The sequence below is a fragment of the Cyprinodon variegatus genome, unplaced genomic scaffold (assembly GCF_000732505.1).
Source record: "Cyprinodon variegatus isolate N-32 unplaced genomic scaffold, C_variegatus-1.0 Scaffold1030, whole genome shotgun sequence".
Taxonomy (NCBI): Eukaryota; Metazoa; Chordata; class Actinopteri; order Cyprinodontiformes; family Cyprinodontidae; genus Cyprinodon; species Cyprinodon variegatus.
In genome coordinates, this window is record NW_015151483.1 from 192,980 (window position 1) to 211,608 (window position 18,629).

Below are 18,629 nucleotides of genomic sequence, written 5' to 3' on the forward strand. Positions count from 1 at the left end.
CTATCTATCTATCTATCTATCTATCTATCTATCTATCTAATAGCAAGCTGAATAATAAACAAAGCACAATTATAGTATTATCTTTGGTAAACAAAAAATAATTTCTCCTAATTCATCATGAAAATAGATGAAAATCTACAAACTTTCGTATTATTCCCTTTTGCTATACAAACCTCTTTCTCCATTTAAAGCAATGTTTACTCTCAAAATGACTTGTTTCACACTTTTTCTTTTACTTTTTACTCTCTCGTACTAATTTCTAGCACTCCACAGTATCATATAGAACCCCAGGCTGAGGCTTAACACCCATATTGGTAAATTGAACAGTGAGGTTGCTCTCACCTTTGTGGTAATAGTATCAAACCTGCCGTCTGTCTCCTCTTTACAAGAGAGAGCAGCTCCTCTCCTTCATATAATCCCATTAACAGCACTTTGCTGAAATGGGGTCTGCCCTGTTTTTTTCTGGAGCGTGCTGTTTGGGCAGAGAGCTGCCTGCAAGGTTTTTAACACCTTGATCTCTCAACCCATTCTACAGGATCTCTGTTGTTTTCCCACTTTCTCATTCATTGTAGATGATTTTCAGCAGCTTCACATTTGGTTTCTCATTATCATCTATTCATATGCATTGCTTTATGGAAAATATTCCAGCCCCTTGAACCTCCTTTCATTTTATAATGTTACAACATTGAATGTTATGGGAAGTTATAAATATTAGGTAAGTGGAAGAAAAAGGGCAATTGGTTTCCAATTATTTTAAACATAGAGATCTGAGGTGCAGTCTGTATTTATATTGAGCCACTTTCTCTCCTAAACCCAGTTGTAGGTGGAACTCAAGAGTCAAACTATAAATCAGTCACCAAACAACAATCAGAGAAGACACATCTGTTTACATACCAACATGAGTTATACACTAAACAATAAAGGAAAATAATTTTTGAAATGAAGCCTAAAGATGTTCTTTTTACATAGCAAAACACTTTTAATCTTGCATGCAAAACACTATGTGGATTAAAACACAAATTCCTCAACCTTCTAAACATAATATCTCTGTGTTGAAACATGGTGGTGGTAGCATTATGCTGTGGGGATGCTTTGTTTATATGGCAAAACTAAAAGGGCTCTAAAGAAAGATATGTTTCGTATTTGAGGGAGTTTGAGGTATTATCTTGTTTCTTTTAGTGTTAAGATATGAAAATCTAGTTGAGACTAACCCTAAAACATTACGCTGCAAAAAATTTAAATAAGTAATTTTTCTTAAAATAAGTGCATTTTTTCTTTAATTAAGGCGTTAACTGAGACACTTTGCCAATGGTGCAAGACAATTTACATTTAAAATAAGAAAAAACGATGATATTGTCTTATTACAAATGTATATTATCTAATTATCTTATTTTAACAGTAAAATACTCATTCCATTGACAAATCATCTTATTTACCTGCTCAAATTAAGGGTGAATACACTAAATTTAAGACATTTTTTACTCGTTTTTAGATCAATCATTTTTTGCAGTGTAGCAGCTGTATTTGCCATTTAAGGGTGATCAAAGAAGTCCTCAGGTTGAATAAAAATGTATGCCTCACCTTTGTTTTTTTATCTGCAGAAAAATATCTGTAAACTTTGTTTAACTTTCTTTCTACTTCACAAGTTTACATTACTTTGTGTGATTTTTACATAAAGTCTAAACTAATTAAAGTTTGTTGTTGTCACACAACAAAAGGTGAAAAAATCAAAGACTATAAATTCCCATTAAGAGAACTTAGTCAGACTTTGACTTTCATGATGTTTTGAACTTACATTTCTAACAGCTGTGATACATTTCCAGCTCTTCCGAAGCTGCTGACTCTTTGATTACTTGTCCATATTAAATTTATTTACAGGTCTAAACTTCTAACAAGAAATCCCACCAAAGCAGTCGGTGCTTGTTTGTTCACCTGCTTACATTTGTGTTTTCTTCCCTTTACTGATTCAAAGGGAGGTTCCACACCCATATTTTGAGCTATCTTCAAAGGAGACTGTCTTACAAGTCCAACCATAATCCAACCACTAAGGTCTCATGACAGCAAGGGCTTGTCCCTTAGCCTGAGCCAGGCTGTGATGATAGCCTTGGCTGTTTGGACCTCAAAGGTCCAGTATGAACTAAGAAGGATTTTCAAAGACATAGTCGCACAGCTGCGAGCTGAGGTACAACCACAGGCAGCCGTAAGTCTGTGGGCAGCACTTTGTTCTAGAGGAGAGAGAGAGAAAAAACAGTCAAGGGGCTCAAAGTCAAAAATCACGCTGATACATGAAGTCTGGACATCGGGCAGAATTCTGCTGCAGGCAGTGAGAGTCTAATCATTAGAGGTTATTTTTCCCTTCAAAGATATGGGTTGAAAAAGCACTTAATTTAAGCTTACATCAACAGTCAGTCCGGAATACAGTTTCCTGCAGAACTATTCACACCCCCATTAGAACTATGCCTTCTTTAGAAACATATCAACTAACTTTCATGTAATTTCCTAGGAAGGTTTTGTTGCAGACCTGCAAAAATGGGTTCAAAAAGCACATATGAAGTGAATTAATGATTTGCATAATCACTTTCAAAGCAGAAAAAACATTGCGTGTATTACTCTGAAACCCCTAAATAAAATCATCTTGTATAAGCAACATATTTAATTCACTAACCACACCACTTCTCTCAGATTTTTATTTGTAATATAAACTGTAGCTGTCCTGAATAGGATAAAGATGACTAATATTTTAGGAGACTGGCTTTCCTGAATCTACAATCTCATCCCTTCTTGTCTCTGGTCCTTCAGTTATCCTTTCAATTAGGTGAGCTTTAGTCCAGAATGTGTTAGCTGATTAGAGCCAGTGGTTTATCAACAGTGTATAATGGAGGGTGGTAGGATTAATCAAATCCACACACATCCGGAGAAAGGCTGGACTCTGTAAACACAATCAGGACTGACTTTGGAAAGGAATGGAGAGAAGCGTGTGTGGGTGGGTGTGATTATGTGTGAGGAGACTGGGAGGGAGGGGTCAGAAAAGGGACGAAGGAGCGATAAGAGCAGAAAAGAAATTGAATGAAATTAGAAATAGGTCACTTTGGTGGAAATCAGACATTTTGTGAAATTAAATTTTCTCTGGGTAGAGTGTTACTTTGTTGCATGAGTTGGGCAGGGAAAAGGAGCAGCAGCTTTGGGATGGGGGTTGTATTCAGGATACAGACAGAAACGCATGGTCCCAGTCTGCCTTCCTGGACCAAAACACAGAGTATCCTCTGTTACTGGAAAGGCTGTCTCCTCATTATCTGCCTATCTTGGCTCCCATCTGAGGAAAAAATGCAGCGTTGCAATATCACTTTAGAGGGACACTGATCACAAGAGCAACTCATCTCCACTGAAATAGATTGCAGCCTCCCTCTTCGCGTCCCTACCTTCGTCTCCCACTGTGCTTGGCTGAAGACAGACAGAGATGAGGAATCTTCTGTGTTTTCTGCTCGGAAAAGTGGAAGTTTGAGCCGGAGAGATGGAGCGAAGCTTCAAAAGGCACATGTAATTGAGCAGCTCTAGATAGGCTATCTGGGAACATGAAACAGCAACAGTTGTGACGGAGGGTAATTGCCTCCCCGGGCTCGTATAATGCCTTGTCGAGTCTTTAAACTTGAGCAAACTGCTGGAAGTTCTTATGTCAGCAGGTAATTGGTTCCAGGCATCAGCAGCTATGTGGAATGAAGGAAAGATGGGATTTTGTGTATTTGTGCATTTGGAGAAAGATTCCAAGAAAGATCATTGGAAAAAGGAAATGTCTTTCAAAAGGTCTAAACTAAAGATGCTCTGATCAGAATTTTGGGGCAAACTGCAAACCTCTGGTTTTATAGATATTTGACCAAGAAGTGGCCTCTTTCATTGGTATAATATAAAAATTGTAGGAGAACGGCATTCAAAATATTTTTTCTGGCCCCCTGCCATATGCAATTAAACATTTTTATATAAGGGGCATTAGTGACATCACATTGTGATTAGTACGGTTAGTCTGGCTATTAAACTTGGTATTTCAATGAAATTTATAAGAGTTAACGGTTGAAACAAATGGATCAAAAGAGCAAATAAGATTTTTTATATTTTTTTTATTTAAAAAAGTTACAGATATTATTGATATCTCTTCATTTATGTTTAAAAACGTAAAATGAATCCTGATTTTTCTTGTTTTTCCAACATGAAAGCAATTGTTGAAGAAACTTTTCATTGAACTCATATTTTTGTATTAACGATGTTGTTTATTCGTCTTATGTAATATTCTAATCTTATATCCTCAGTCCCTATTTGCTATTAAAGGAAAATAATCTAAATTAACAGAGGAAAATACTTCTAAATATTAGTCTGTGTGAAATAAATTATATACTTTTCAATTTTCAAGTTTTTAGACTTGACCAAATGAGGCAAAATTGTGCCATGAAACAAAAAGCTATTCTGTTTAAAACATGATTCAAATGAAGCATTCTAATAAAATCCAGAAAATTACATAACTTTATAAATATACTATCAATTATTATGTATGATTTTAGTGCCGAAATGTACTAAGGGAGGGCAGTTGGTAACACTGCTGCGTTGCAGCAAGAAGGTTCGGGGTTCAATTCTCAGCCTGGGGTCTTTCTGCATGGAGTTTGCATGTTCTCCCTGTGCATGTGTGGGTTCTCTCTGGGTACTCCGGCTTCCTCCCACAGTCCAAAAACATGACTGTTAAGTTAATTGGCCTCTCTAAAATTGTCCTTAGGTGTGAGTGTGTGCGTGAATGGTTGTTTGTCCTATTTGCCTCTGTGCTGACCTACGACAGACTGGCGACCTGTCCAAGGTGTACAGCATTAACAGTTGGATATAGGCACCAGCACCCCTTGCGAGAGTAATTGTAACGTAAAATGGATGGAATGTACTAAGCTGTCCCAATTTAGAGGCATTCCACTCTGGTCATTGGTTTTCGTCTTGGCTCTCCTCTATTTAGTGTTGTTTTTTTAATCTTTTGCATACTTAACTAACGGGTTCTATAGTTTAGCTTGCAATATTAATACATCATTAGACTACCCAGCTTTGTTCTGTTGGACTAAAGTTTAATATCATACCCTGATTATGTCATAACCTGAAGTGAATAAGTGGATAACAAACTGACGTCCTGTTTATGATATTTATGCTTCGAACAGGAATTCTTGTAAACTTTGAACCACAATAGTCAGTAAAAAGAGGGTTTTATGATGACCGTGAAGCTTTTTATGAACCCATTCTCTTGGGGTGGGTAACCACACAGTTTCTAAAACCTGAATACAGAGAAAATCTACTGCATATGCTGTATGTTCCTTACCAATACCTTGTTTTGCTCTAAATAATACAACAGAAGAACTTCGCTGTAGTCTTCGTCCTCCTGTTATCTGCTCTAAGTCTCATTTTTTTTGACTCGCTTTCTCAAACCTAAATGAAACCCAGAAATAGCATTTCCTATCTGATAGATTCATGAAGCTCTGTGCTCCCTCTGACCTGATTAATAAACTCCTTCCAGATAACTATATCTAATGTTGAGCCTTCTTTTCATATTGGTGACTACACAGAAGAGTGTTGTAGTGCTTTAAATGGATTGCAAAAGATTTGGTATTTTGATTTCCACTTAACAGACACTAAAAGTTGCATTATTTTAATAGTATGTTTTTTCTCTCTGTCCTAATTTTCCTAATTGCTTAAAGCTGCTTTTGCTGCCTTCTATGTGAGGATCAGCGGAAAGTTTCAAACTGACTCTCTATTAGCAATGTTTTACGAACTTATTTTCCTGGCAGAAATGTATCCCTCACTGTTGCTGACTTCAGAGTTTTTGGAGTCCTAAGCTATGCAAGATTATGGCCTTAACTGTCAGGATGGCTCACCTCTTTGCTGGCCTGTATCCAAACCCCTTCCTGGCTGGAGTTTGCAGAGTGGGACATTGGAAAGGATATGCTTTATTTTCTGCCTCCTGCATGATTAATTGAACATCTGTTCACTTCATGACAACTGACCCCAATTCCCCACTGTTTATCCTCTATATAAAGAGTTAATAAACCTGCAGAGAATGTGTCGCATAAGAGGTCAAAAACCTAATTTTTGCCAACATTTCACTGCTGCCGTGTCAGTTTTTAGGTCTAGTTTGGTTGCTTTTCCCTTTCAAATCCTGGTGGAGAGAATTAAAGACTGAGTGGAGTTTTTTCCACTTGATAGGACTTGTCACCAGTTGGCTGCCCCCCCACAGCTGTTGTGTGAAGCTGAAACCTCCCTTCTCTCCCTCCTGATTAGCAGAGTCTTTGTTCCGTTGGTGGTGGCACGCCATGAGGCATGATTGCAGTGGGCAAACTGGCAGCTTTAAAGCAAGCCTGCTGCTGTGCTGATCTGCATCACACTTTACCCCCCTCCTCTCTCAGCATAGGCGAAATCAAATCAGGATTTGTTTGTTGTTTGGTCTCTTTGCATTAGGCGTATTTTAAGATTGAAGTATTTAGATTTTTTTTTTCCAGTTCACTTGATGTACAGCTTTTCTGGGTAAAGAACCTGTGAAGCACAGCCAATATAATTACCTCCTGTCTATGCGGCATTGGTATAATTAATTTTTCATTTCTTTTTCTTTAGCCTTCTGATTTACTGATTGGTATCTTTCTTTCTGCAGGCTGCTTCGATGGCGCTAAGCAGCTTGGGCCATGTATATACAGCAATAGGAGACTATCCCAACGCCCTCGCCAGCCACAAGCAGTGCGTTCTGCTGGCCAAGCAATCCAAGGATCAGCTGTCTGAGGCCCGTGAGCTAGGAAACATGGGAGCCGTCTACATCGCCATGGGAGACTTTGATAATGCTGTTCAATGTCATGAGCAGCATTTAGGGATTGCTAAGGCCCTGGAAAACAAAAGAGAAGAGGCCCGCGCTTACAGTAACCTAGGCAGCGCCTACCACTACCATCGTAACTTTGACAAGGCCATGTCCTACCACACTCATGTCCTGGAGCTTGCCCAGGAGCTGGAGGAAAAGTCCATCGAGATGAGGGCCTACGCAGGGTTGGGTCACGCCGCCCGCTGTATGCAAGACTTGGAGAGGGCCAAGCAGTACCATGAACAGCAGCTGTCAATCGCTGAGGGACTAAAGGACAGGGCTGCAGAGGGAAGGGCGTCCTCCAATTTAGGTATGTATGCTAAATATTTGTGTTGCTCAGTAAGTCACAGAACGGGTTTCACATTCTTCAAGAAATATATCAAATTGACTACATTTAAGTAGAGCTTTTCTAGGTACACCAACCCTCCAAGTGTTTCATACTAGAGCCATAATCCCCTCGTTGACAGCTTGGGGTGAAGAACATGACATACTGTTTGAGAAGCTAAAATCTGTTTACTTACTGAGTTTTCTTCCATTTTAAAAGTAGCAGTTTCTGCTTATGTGGGATTTTAGGAAAATTCCTAACTGAACCCTTAGTTTAACTTATGCATTATTTAACTGCCCTTTTTTATAGTTTCATCACATTTTTTATGGGTTTTAGTCATTTCTAGTTTTTCAGTTAAACTCTATCGTTTTTCTAGCCCTTGTGCTTTCTAATTTGCACGTATAGCATTAACAATATAACAGTCTTCTATTCCTTACCTTAAATATGCCATGTTTAACTGAGGTTTGAAAACTCAAGAACATTAAGCAGAGCAACTTTAGTGCAACATCATTATCCTTTATGCTATCTCCTGAAAGTCTCACTCTATCCCACTGTCTCACAGCTTGATTGAGCTGCTTATTATCGTAACATGCTATAGGAAATTGTTTCCTTTTAGATTTTTAACATCTCTGCACTTCCTCTCACTTCATTCACACATCTGATATGGAAAGTAGCTGACATGGGGCCCTCTTCATTAACTCTAGGAGCAGTTTTTGTCATTCAGCTCCCACTATTTTTTTGTTTAGACCAGCTAGCCACCTGTCAGGTCAGATCTGGGTAAAGAAATGTCCAATTCTGGCCACCCTTTGATTTCTCAATGCATCTCTGTCTAGGGTCAGCAATTGCCTCAAGCTTTTCCAGAGAGATAATCAAATCAGCCACAGAGCAGAAACAGTATACTTCTTTGTGAAGGACCACTGTGTACAAGATCCTATTTATAAATGTAATCCAACCAGCCTATTGCTCTAAACACAGCAGTGTGTCTTGCTTTCTAAGACATCAAGGTAGGTAACATAGTATGTGGTGCGTTTTTTACACCTCTGGAAAGTTGTTAGAAGAAGATTCACACTGTTTTCTGTCATCAGGAGGCCCAATGTTCAATAAACCAGCTTCTATAAAGCTATACTCTACTCTACTAAAAGAATTTCTTCAAAATATGGTTTTATTTTACATTTTTACTCAAAATAGGAAAATGGAAAAGAAACTTGTTATTTCTGTGATATAGATGAGAAAATCCAGGGTGGCATTATATCGTTGTACACAGACACTTTAATGCAGCATCAATTAAAACTTGTACGGTACTTAAAAAATGAAATTGAAAACATTCTGACGGAGATGAGCAACCTTAAAAGGACGAAGTTCTCATATATTGATCTGTTTTTCATAGTATAACTTTTAAAAAGAGTTAATGATTTCTAGTTAACAAAGGTTTCTGAAAATTAGAATTAACCACTTTGTTTAATACTATTCGTTTTTGGCCTTTCGCATCTATCGCTGTCATATAGTGTACAGCAATATACTTTATCTTAATGAAGCCAAACCACAAAAGTAATTCTGGTTAAATATTGTTCATGGTGACAAGCAAAATGGGATAATGAAAAAGGCTACTGCTTTTTTGCTAATTCTCCTTTAATTAGAACCAGATATTAAACATAATCCAATAGAGCATCCCATTAACTGAAATAAAATCCAAATATCTAATATAATTCTATTTATAATTAAATATAAAATTGTCAGAAAGAAATCCGACATAAATAAAACTTATTTTAACTTTCTCCTCAAGCTGCCAGTTGTATTTCCCTCCCTTCAGCATCTGTACTGAGCTGTTAGCAGATCCTCTGTGATGGCGTCACTCAGCTTTCATCCCTGATGGCTGGAACCAGTCATCTTCACTCTTTGTAGTGATTTTTAAAGCAAGGATTTGCATTTCATCAGTTACCTGGAAGATGGCAGCAGTGTGACCTCACAGCCTCTTAGCAGACATCTAGAGCTAAAAAAGGAGAAATATCTGAGCATTTTGGTGTTCTAGTAATCTAGCTTGATCTTAAAGATCGTTTGCATTTACTTCACCTGTCTGCTCTTGAACACAGCGCCAGGTTGTACCAAAATTAACCATTCACAGTTTAATTTTGTCAATTTAGAGCCCCATCATTAATCCTAAATAAAAATTTATATATTATATATAATGGTAAATGGCATGTACTTATATAGCACCTTTATTCAAGTCAGCAGACTTGACCAAAGCACTTTACACTACATTCATTCACCCATTCACACACACTCACTAATGGTGGAAAGCTACATTGTAGCCACAGCTGCCCTGGGGCTCACTGACAGAAGCGGGGCTGCCGTACACTGGCGCCACCGGGCCCTCTGACCACCATCAGTAGACAATGCAGGTGAAGTGTCTTGCCCAAGGACACAACGACACTGAACGTCGGAGTCGGGGCTTGAACCGTCAACCCTTCGATTTCAGGTCAAACTCCTACATCCAACGCCACTGTCGCCACTGTTATTTATATATAATTTATATATTTATAAAATAAAAAGGTAGTAAAAATCCCATACATAAAAGGTTAGACCTTGGCTACTACCCTTCTGATTATTTGTATAATTCTGAGGAAATTATAGTTTGCATATGATTAAAAAGTAAAACATGGTTCAAAATGTGCAGCTTTTCAACTATTTTGATCTTAGGTTACAGCAACGGAAACTTCCTTTTGTTTTATGTCTGCAATCCACACATTTAATATCATTCCTCTAGTCCATTTAATATTTTCCTTGCAATGTATGCAATATTTTACAGGTGTGTGCAAAGGGCCCACACAATTAGTAATGATTGTTGAACACTTCAACAACTGTTAACAGTTTTAAAAAATTCCCAGACTGTTTTGTTTTTAAGGAGTCTTGGAACCATCAACATGCTGCAGCTTTCTATGTAGGATTTTCTTTTTCTTTACCTTCCTCACCATTAGCTTCAGTGTGTATAGTTCATGACAGTTAGCCCTTTAAAGCCTAAACTGTGAAATAATTGTCAGATAATTCATTTTTAAGCTAAAGTTATAATTGATTATTCTGACAAATGAAAGAAACATCCATCTTAAAACCATTACTTTAAATTAAAAAGGTTATTTGTATCACTTGTGATACATTTGGCACTTCTGGGCAATTTGTCATACTTTTTATGTTCACTACATGTATCTGAATGTATAATTCGTGTAAAAAAAAAAAAAAGACTGATGTGGAGGTGTCACTAACACCTGTTTTAAATATAGCGCACTTAATGTTGAAGGTTTAAGGTCCTCATCCCGCCTTGCTGCTCACTTAACTTTGGTTTTAATCTTTAATTCAGATCTCTGAGTGGGTAGTTAAGCGTAAACACATTTTCATTCAACCATGAAGTTAGTTTCTGATAGAAGATTAGATGTGTTTTATCAAAGACAATAAACATAGAGCCTCAATCATGAATAAAAAATAAAAAAAACATAATTTCATTAATTTTTATTTAAAAATTGCCTGTCATAGATGATTTTTATTGGAATTGTATCAATTGATCTTTTTATTTAGTAGCTAAGCAGCTTTTTGCCTATATAATGATGATTTATCTTGTTAAGCTCCTAGTCTTTGAGCTTGGAAGGCCTTTTACCATCACCCTAATCGTTAACTCCCTCCATTACCCAAACATCGGTATCGATTCCAGTCAGACAAGCTGTGTGTGAACGGCAAAAAGATTACTTTAAACCTGAATCTACAAAAGGGGCAAAATAATTTGGAGTTTAACTGTGTATATGGGGATGTTTAAGTGAGCAGATCCTTTCCTGTAGCCATACCTGACATATTAAACGCAGTACATCTGTCTTACATGATTGTTCTGTAATCTTGTTTTTCCCATTTTAAAACATAGCTAAATGGCTATATGCTGCATCATATTTCTGCCTCAGGGTAACAGATAGTTAAAATTTAAAAGGCTGTTTTTATCAGCCTAAAGAGTATAGCATGAATTAAAAATGTGCTACAGGTACATCTCTGTTATAGGAGTTGTAAAGGGTGCCAGTAATTTGCTATGTTACTGTGGCAAAAAAGCAACAACAAAAAAAAATCTGATGCCTAAACTGCAATTTTTAATTGAGTGGATGTTCTAAAAATCAATATAGATTTTTTAAATATATTTTAATATTAGAGAATTGTTCACTAAATAAATGCTGCAGTGAATTCAAACCACATGCATGTCTTCAGCAGGAATAAATATGACAGGAAGCCTAACAATAACATATAAATTGAAGCTGAATATAACTCCTTCACAGCAAAAGGAAGTCCTCTCGAGAAAATGAACCATGTAGAGAATGTGTGTCTTATTTTATGCCATCTTGCAGCACCTCCTTAGTGATGATCAAGCTTCTAATCATAAGATTGTTAAGCATCTTGCTGGGTGAGAGCCGGTGTCAAGTCTTTATTCATTTCTGGCACAATCTGGCCACCTTGTAAATTATTCCATGTTTCAGCCAGCTTGATGTAGTGAGTCAGGACAAGAAAGGACGACTATCAAGGATGAATATTAATGCTCAATAAAAAAGGCTTTGTAAGCTTTCTACTGTAATTATGCTGGAAAACTAAAGTCCAGCTTGTTCTGTTTTCGTTTAGGTTTTACAACATGAGGGTCTTCATTTCCTGTAAACATTTCCAATATGCCTCTGGCTACATTCCTTTATCTTTATTTAAATAAGCTGTTTACTTATTTCTAAGATATTTATGGTCCATAGAAGAGAAATGTTTACGCTGCTTTCAGGAGAGACAATCAGTATGTTGCACATAGTACAATTACTTCGTTTCCAGCTGTTTGTATGCAGAGGATGTGAGGGTTACACTGACTCCTGTTGATGAAAGAAGTTTGTAGATTGTGCAAGATTAGTTAATAGAGAAACAGCAGAGTAAGCTAAAAGTTATGTTGAAATCCAATGCAAACTATAACAAATCTCATCAGTGCATAAATAACCCTATCTTTAAAAAAAAAAAAAAAAAACTGCGGATAAATGTGGTGTTCTTCAAAATGCAAAGAATAAAACTGCTACGATGTGAAAAGTTGCAAGAATTTATAGACATAGTCTATTACTGTCACTGTGGGGGTGAGGTTTGACAGTAGGACCCAAATGCAGACTGAAGCTGAAGGAAGTAACATGAAGATTTATTATCCGAAAAAGTTCAACAGAAGCAAACATCCAAAAATATAAATCCACAAAACGAGAAAAAGGAATACTCACAACCAGGGGCAAAGAAATGACCAAACTCAGTCACTGTTGCTAAACCAGCAACAGTGACTGAGCAGTAGTGATGTTATGAGATGAGACGAGGCTTCGAGGCGTGTGTCGAGTAATGGAGGGGGCGTTTCCCCGAAACGCGTGTCGAGGCGTGATTCATTTAGAGGAGGGGCCAAAATTTATCACGTCTGAAGCCTCGCTACTGTGATACCTTCGGGAAGTGGTTCAGAAAAAGCAAGAACTTCGATAGGCATTTAAACAGCCTCAGTATTCAGTCAAGATGTGAGAGTTTGTAGGAGAGTAGCTGTCAGATGGATAGAGTTTGGATATATTCTAAGAATAGATTGGTTGGAAAAACAATCAATCTAGTTGTTTAAAACTATCTTAATTAAACAATGTTACGATCTGAGCAAGCTGCTGGACACAGATGTAACTTTAGTATGAAGTACTGTTGCTGTCAATTGGACCTGAACTGTGTTGGTGGCGTCAGCTGAAAGACGTTGACTCTCATTCCTGAGGTTGATAGTTTGAGACTCTCTTTGGATTTTTGAAAGTTGCTATTACTGTATACTTAATTATTTTTGGCTAATGTGACTAATTAGTATTGGTTTGCCCTAGTAAAAATAAAGATTGGTTAAAAACACTGCCAAATCAGATTGGCCGGTTTAGCACAAAGATTGGTTGAAAACAAAACTTCCAACCCAATTAAAACCAAAACTGTGGAAAAAATATTATGTTTAAATAAAAATGACTAACACCTTTCATTTTGCTCATCATTTCCCAATTTCCACAAGCACTTTCACTGTTTGCTTGAGCTTATTTCACCAAAATGGCAGAAAAACTGTGTACCTAAAATGATTGCTCTCTTCTAACAAAAACACACACAAAAATTTTATTATACCACCAATCGTTAACAATTTCAAAAGGAACTTAAATGTGGAAAAAACAAACAAGAAAAGAAATTGCAAAAATTCCCAGATTATGTTACTAACTGTAGTCATGCACTCCACCAGTAGGTGGTGACATGTTAAGGTGGAGCCTCATGAACTGTGGGGATCGTTGAAGCAATTTGTCCAAACGGTTCAATGCCTCATGAGGCTTCATCTCACCATCACTACTGAGCAGGAGGTGCATATATGGGACAAAGGAACAAAGACCATCCTAATTAGCAGATTGGGAGCAGGTGCGAGCAGAAGACTCTAGAATGTAGCTAGAAAAAAGGAGACTGACACGGGAGGGCAACAGTGGGCAAACAAGAAATACCTAAGAGCTCAATACTATCAAAAATAACTAGAATAACACAAATTGGAAATAAAACCAATGAAAAGTTAAAACACAACCAAAACCATGAAAATTGCTAGATGGTAAAGAAAACATTTCAGGTGTCTTTTTTTACAAGCTCCATCAGAGTTTAAAGACTTGAACAAACATATTATTATTTAAAAGTAAGATTTAAAACTAGATTTTATGCATTTTGCACAGTTTTACCTGCCTGTTTTAAGACGTGCAACGTTGATATTGCAGTTATCCTGCATCTAACAGTTTGGTCTCAAACCAGACAATCAAGTCAAATATGTGTGATCTCTTTAAAATCAAGTATTAAAAATGGTTTGTTTTCTTTTTATTGTCATGTTTTCCCATTTTTTTTTCTTTCTACACAAATATTTATTCTGAAACTTTATTTGATTGGTTTCTATTATTTAAATTGTGCATTTAAATACACAGTTTAAACCGCCTCTTCTTTGTGATTGCATTAGGAAACTACAGAACTGTGGCAAATCATCCAGAGCACCTTCAAGTGGTGATATTCAAATCCTGTTCTGGCAGAATGCTTTTCCTTAGTCAACATACTTTATCAAAGGAGGAAAACTGCAATGCATGAACTGTTACTTCAAATCTGTCGTAAATTTCAACACTTTAAAAATCTGTTATACCTTGATTGGTTTTCCAAACATTTCATTTCCATTTAGCTTTAGTGTTTATGTTCTCTTTTATTGCATATTGTTATCATGCCCGTAATCTAGTAGTGACATTTAATGGCTTTCTTTTATATTTGTTACTGAACACATTGTTTTTCTGAGGTCTTTCTTTTTTTAGCTTCGTTATTTTCCTAAACAGAATCTTTACAAAAGGAAAATCCCAACAGGGACCAGATCTCAAAGAACGCTTACAGAAACGGCAATACTTACTTTATAACCTTTAAATTGTGCTGCCTCTGATAAAAAAGAAAGAGATAAATGAATGAATAAAGGTAACACTAGCAAAATTCAACAAACTATTTCTAGATTTCACAGAGGCTATTGGAAAAACAGGTAAACTTCATAAAATCATAACTTTTACAGGACAGTTAGCTGAAACATAAAGACCTTATGTGTCCGTGCAAGCATAGAACCGCAATGCACAGAATGTGCCTCAAAGACAATCATACTCCCTCACTGCTTTAGCTGAGCACATTCTAATCCTAAATAATCTAATATTGTCATAAAGCCCACCTCTAATCTCTCTAATCAAGTGTTAACACCTCAATTTGCACAAAATTAAATTAATTGCCGAAGAACCCTTCACAGTCAACTATAACGTATAAAGCTGGAGCCTCAGGGTGTAAAAGTGTCCTTTGGCTTTTTAGTATCCCATTAGATATATTAGATCAGCAGTTCCTCAATATTTAGGCCAGCAATTACAACCAGAGCTGGATGACTTATGATGGCCATTAAGGTGATGGTAAACCTGACTCTAATGGACAACTAAAAGGCACGATAATTCCTTCCAAATGAATTATTCTTTAACCTAACATCTAAAACTGTGCAGGCAGACAGTAGGGTTAATCGGGCAAACATAAATTGAAGCTGTGCTCTGCTTCGCCCCACCTGATGGTTACACACATCGCCTCAGCTGCTTTTAGCTCCGGCACCAGCCTAAATTTAACCCAGGACCTGGGAACAGGTTGACATAAATTAGATGCTTCGGCGAGAACATTTTTTTTATGATTCTTCACTACATGTGAGCTTTATTACGAGTGGGCACTCTATGTCAGGCGGAAAATTTATTCCCCCGCTGCATGTGGTGTGATTGCACGAGAGAGTGTGAGAGCACTTTTATTCATCATAAACTGTGATATTACAGTTCTTCCAGTTATGACAGAGCAATGATAATCCAGCTGATTTAGTGTCAGGACCTTCAGCTGATGACGGAGCACGTGATCAGTGGCGATGACGCCTGTTGCTCCATGGATACGAAACGGACGGATTAATTCTTGACGTCCAGGGGAGCCTGATCCCTGTCTGTCTGACTTTGTTCTGTCTTTGCACTTCTGGTCCGTTTTCTCCCTCTTTACTTTTTTCATGCTTCTTTCGTTCCCTCTGCCGTTCCTCTCACCCCCACTGATTCCAATCTGCAGCTGTCAAGCTCCCAGTAATTGAAACTGACTTGATGAATCGCTTAATTACCTTTAATAGCTGATTCGAGAGGAACTGAATAATGAAGATAACGCAGAATGAAGTGGAGGTTGCGAAGCATCGGTCTGTAATTGCCCCATTGTTGTTGTTGTTTTGTTTATGGCAGGAGGGCGTGCGTTGTTTTTTCCGTCATCTGCGCCCGCGAGGCTGCTTAGCACAAGAAGATATGGGGCTAACAGGATGTTGCTTCTAGCTTTAAGAAGAAAAAATATCACACCACAAAGGAGCAGATGATCAAGTGAAGATTAACAAGCAATGATAACGGCTGTAAACATTGTGCCGTTGATGGGAGGGGAAGTTGCAGAAGCAAAAATGAGCAAACGTTTATTATAATTGCATGCGGGGTTGGTGACATGGCTCCAAGGAACGGCTGTATAGAGATTGCAATACTTTAATATCTAACCATGATGCCCAGCGGTACCAACAGCCCTGTCTCAGCACATGTTGACCTATAAAGGATATGGAAATGATGCTTTCCAGTCCCATTTATTTTTCATTAATTGGCTAACTTTGCCCCAAGTCAGCAATATTTAATATGTGAGACAGGACATAAGCTTAAGGCTGCAATGTACGCTAGGAAAAAGTATTTCCCTCTTGAATGATTTCTGATCTGTTTTTTTGCATCAGAGGTTTTTTTTTCCAGATATACAACCAGACATTAATACTGGAGAAAAATGAGCTAAATGAATACAAAAAGTAGAAAACCTTGATCTTATCAATTAAGGGAAAAAAGTCATTTTGATTGAGTCCTTTTTAAAATCCTTGATAAACCGAGTTGAAACTGAATTTCACTTTTTCCTACTTTGTTTCAATGAAGTGAACGCTAACTATGATATACTGTAGCTCTGTGTTTTTACTGCAATACATCAGCTGGGAGAAAAACTTTATGTTCTTGCAGTAGCTGCATTTTGCACTTTTAAACGACAGGCAGATGGTGGGGGGAGCAGTCTGGTTGCTCTCAGTGGAATTTTAAAACTTTGCTCTATCAGGTGCATAAACTTACAAAACCCTTCCAAAATCGCAATGCTTATTGCCAGCATGTGTATTTTTTTAAATCATGTTACAAATGTTTTCTTGATGGATCATTCTACATATCTACTATTACTTCCCTTGCAAATGCCAGTGAGGCTTAACTTAAAGGGGTAATAGAATGGAAAACCGAGTTTACATTTCCATAGATGAATAACGATAGTTAGTGGGTGAAATGGACGTACAGAGAAGTTCAAACCCCATCGACTCCTCCTTTCTCTGCAAATCTCACAATTCTGAACTTCCACCATAAAACAGGCGAATCCAAACGAAGCACCAAATTGACGTCTATTCGGGGATGTTGCCTTATTTGGTTCTGGCCTGTACTTTTGTCACGCCCCGAAAGTGACAGACTAGCCCACTGGTTCACTGGCCCAAGGGAAGGGGAGGGGTATGAAGTGTCGACTGCTGGGCCTCTGACTGGACCAGACCTCAACAAAGAGCCATGAGCCGCCTGTGTTCAGCTGGAGGAGGGGGGCTGGGGGCCGGTAACAGACATCCAAAGTCTCCCAGAAGTTCCGGGAGTCTCCTTGATATAGATAGTTGCTGACGGATGCCCGTGAGGTGGATAAATTATCCCAGATTTTAGACAATGCAAGGTGGTGTTTTTTTTGTTTGTGCACCATGTGCGGATTAGAACTACTTCGATTGCGCACGCCCAACAAGAGAGAGAGGGGTGTGAGGAGGAGGTTGCTTGTGAAACCTGTGCGTACCTGTCCAAAGCGATGCTCTGTTCAACAAACGTTCCAGGCGACTGATTGTCAGAGAGCGCGCTGTTTGGATTTGTCAAAAAAAATAAGCCAATAAGTTTCAGTTTACTCTCTTACAGTCACCTAGTTACCATTTAAAGCCGTGCATCCTGTGAAATAGGTTGAATCCTCCAGTAAAAAACAAAAATGTTAGACAAATTTAACAGCAGAATATACTAAAGTATGTCCACGTCTAGTGAAGGTGAAGAATGATGATGTGTGTATGTATGGGGCATGGTGCGGTTCAGTTGTCTTCGGCGGCAGGCGGGGGGGTTGCACTATATTCAACCAATATCCCGGACAATTTTAAAATTCCCCCCGGACATTTTTTAGGTATCAAAAATAGGACATGTCGGGGAAAAGAGAACGTCTGGTCACCCTATCAACAATTTGATGTTTCAGTGAGTGAGTGTTTGTTGCTATGATGAGTCTTTGCTCAGCATCTTTGCTCTTTGTAAACCAACCAATCAGCTCATCTAACTATTCATGAGCATACAATAAAAGGAAGACTCCGGGGCTTTTAACCAGGCTTGCAATAGGGCACATAGAACAGAAAATATGCCATTTTCAGTCCAACTAATGTTACGCACCCTATTCAGAGACCTTAAGGACCAGCACCAAATACCCTATAGAATCATTCTGTGAACCCTTTAGGAAATTCCTTTTTAAAGGATGTTATCAATTAATTAAATGAAGTCAATTTGATTCCAATAAAGCATTCATGGACAATTATTTGTTAGCTCTTTACGTTCCTTCTTCTTGAGAGTGGTTGGCATAGAAACATGACAAAAAGTCCATAGTTGAGTCATTCAGGACGCCACAAAAAGGACACAGATAAGCACGTTAGATATCTGAAGTATAATTAATGTTTCATCTCATCAAGATAAATTTCTCTTGGATGGATATATATATATATATATATATATATATATATATATATATAAATATATATATATA

At 37.7% G+C, this 18,629-nt stretch overlaps 1 protein-coding gene across 1 annotated transcript in view; it reads left to right on the forward strand.

Annotated features, from left to right (window-relative positions):
- Positions 1-18,629, forward strand: part of LOC107100936 (tetratricopeptide repeat protein 28-like) — a 199,990-nt gene that overhangs the window by 119,310 nt on the left and 62,051 nt on the right. The window contains exon 5 of the mRNA XM_015399630.1: positions 6,662-7,169. Coding sequence (XP_015255116.1) covers positions 6,662-7,169 — 508 coding nt within the window. The remainder of the gene's footprint in view (positions 1-6,661; positions 7,170-18,629) is intronic.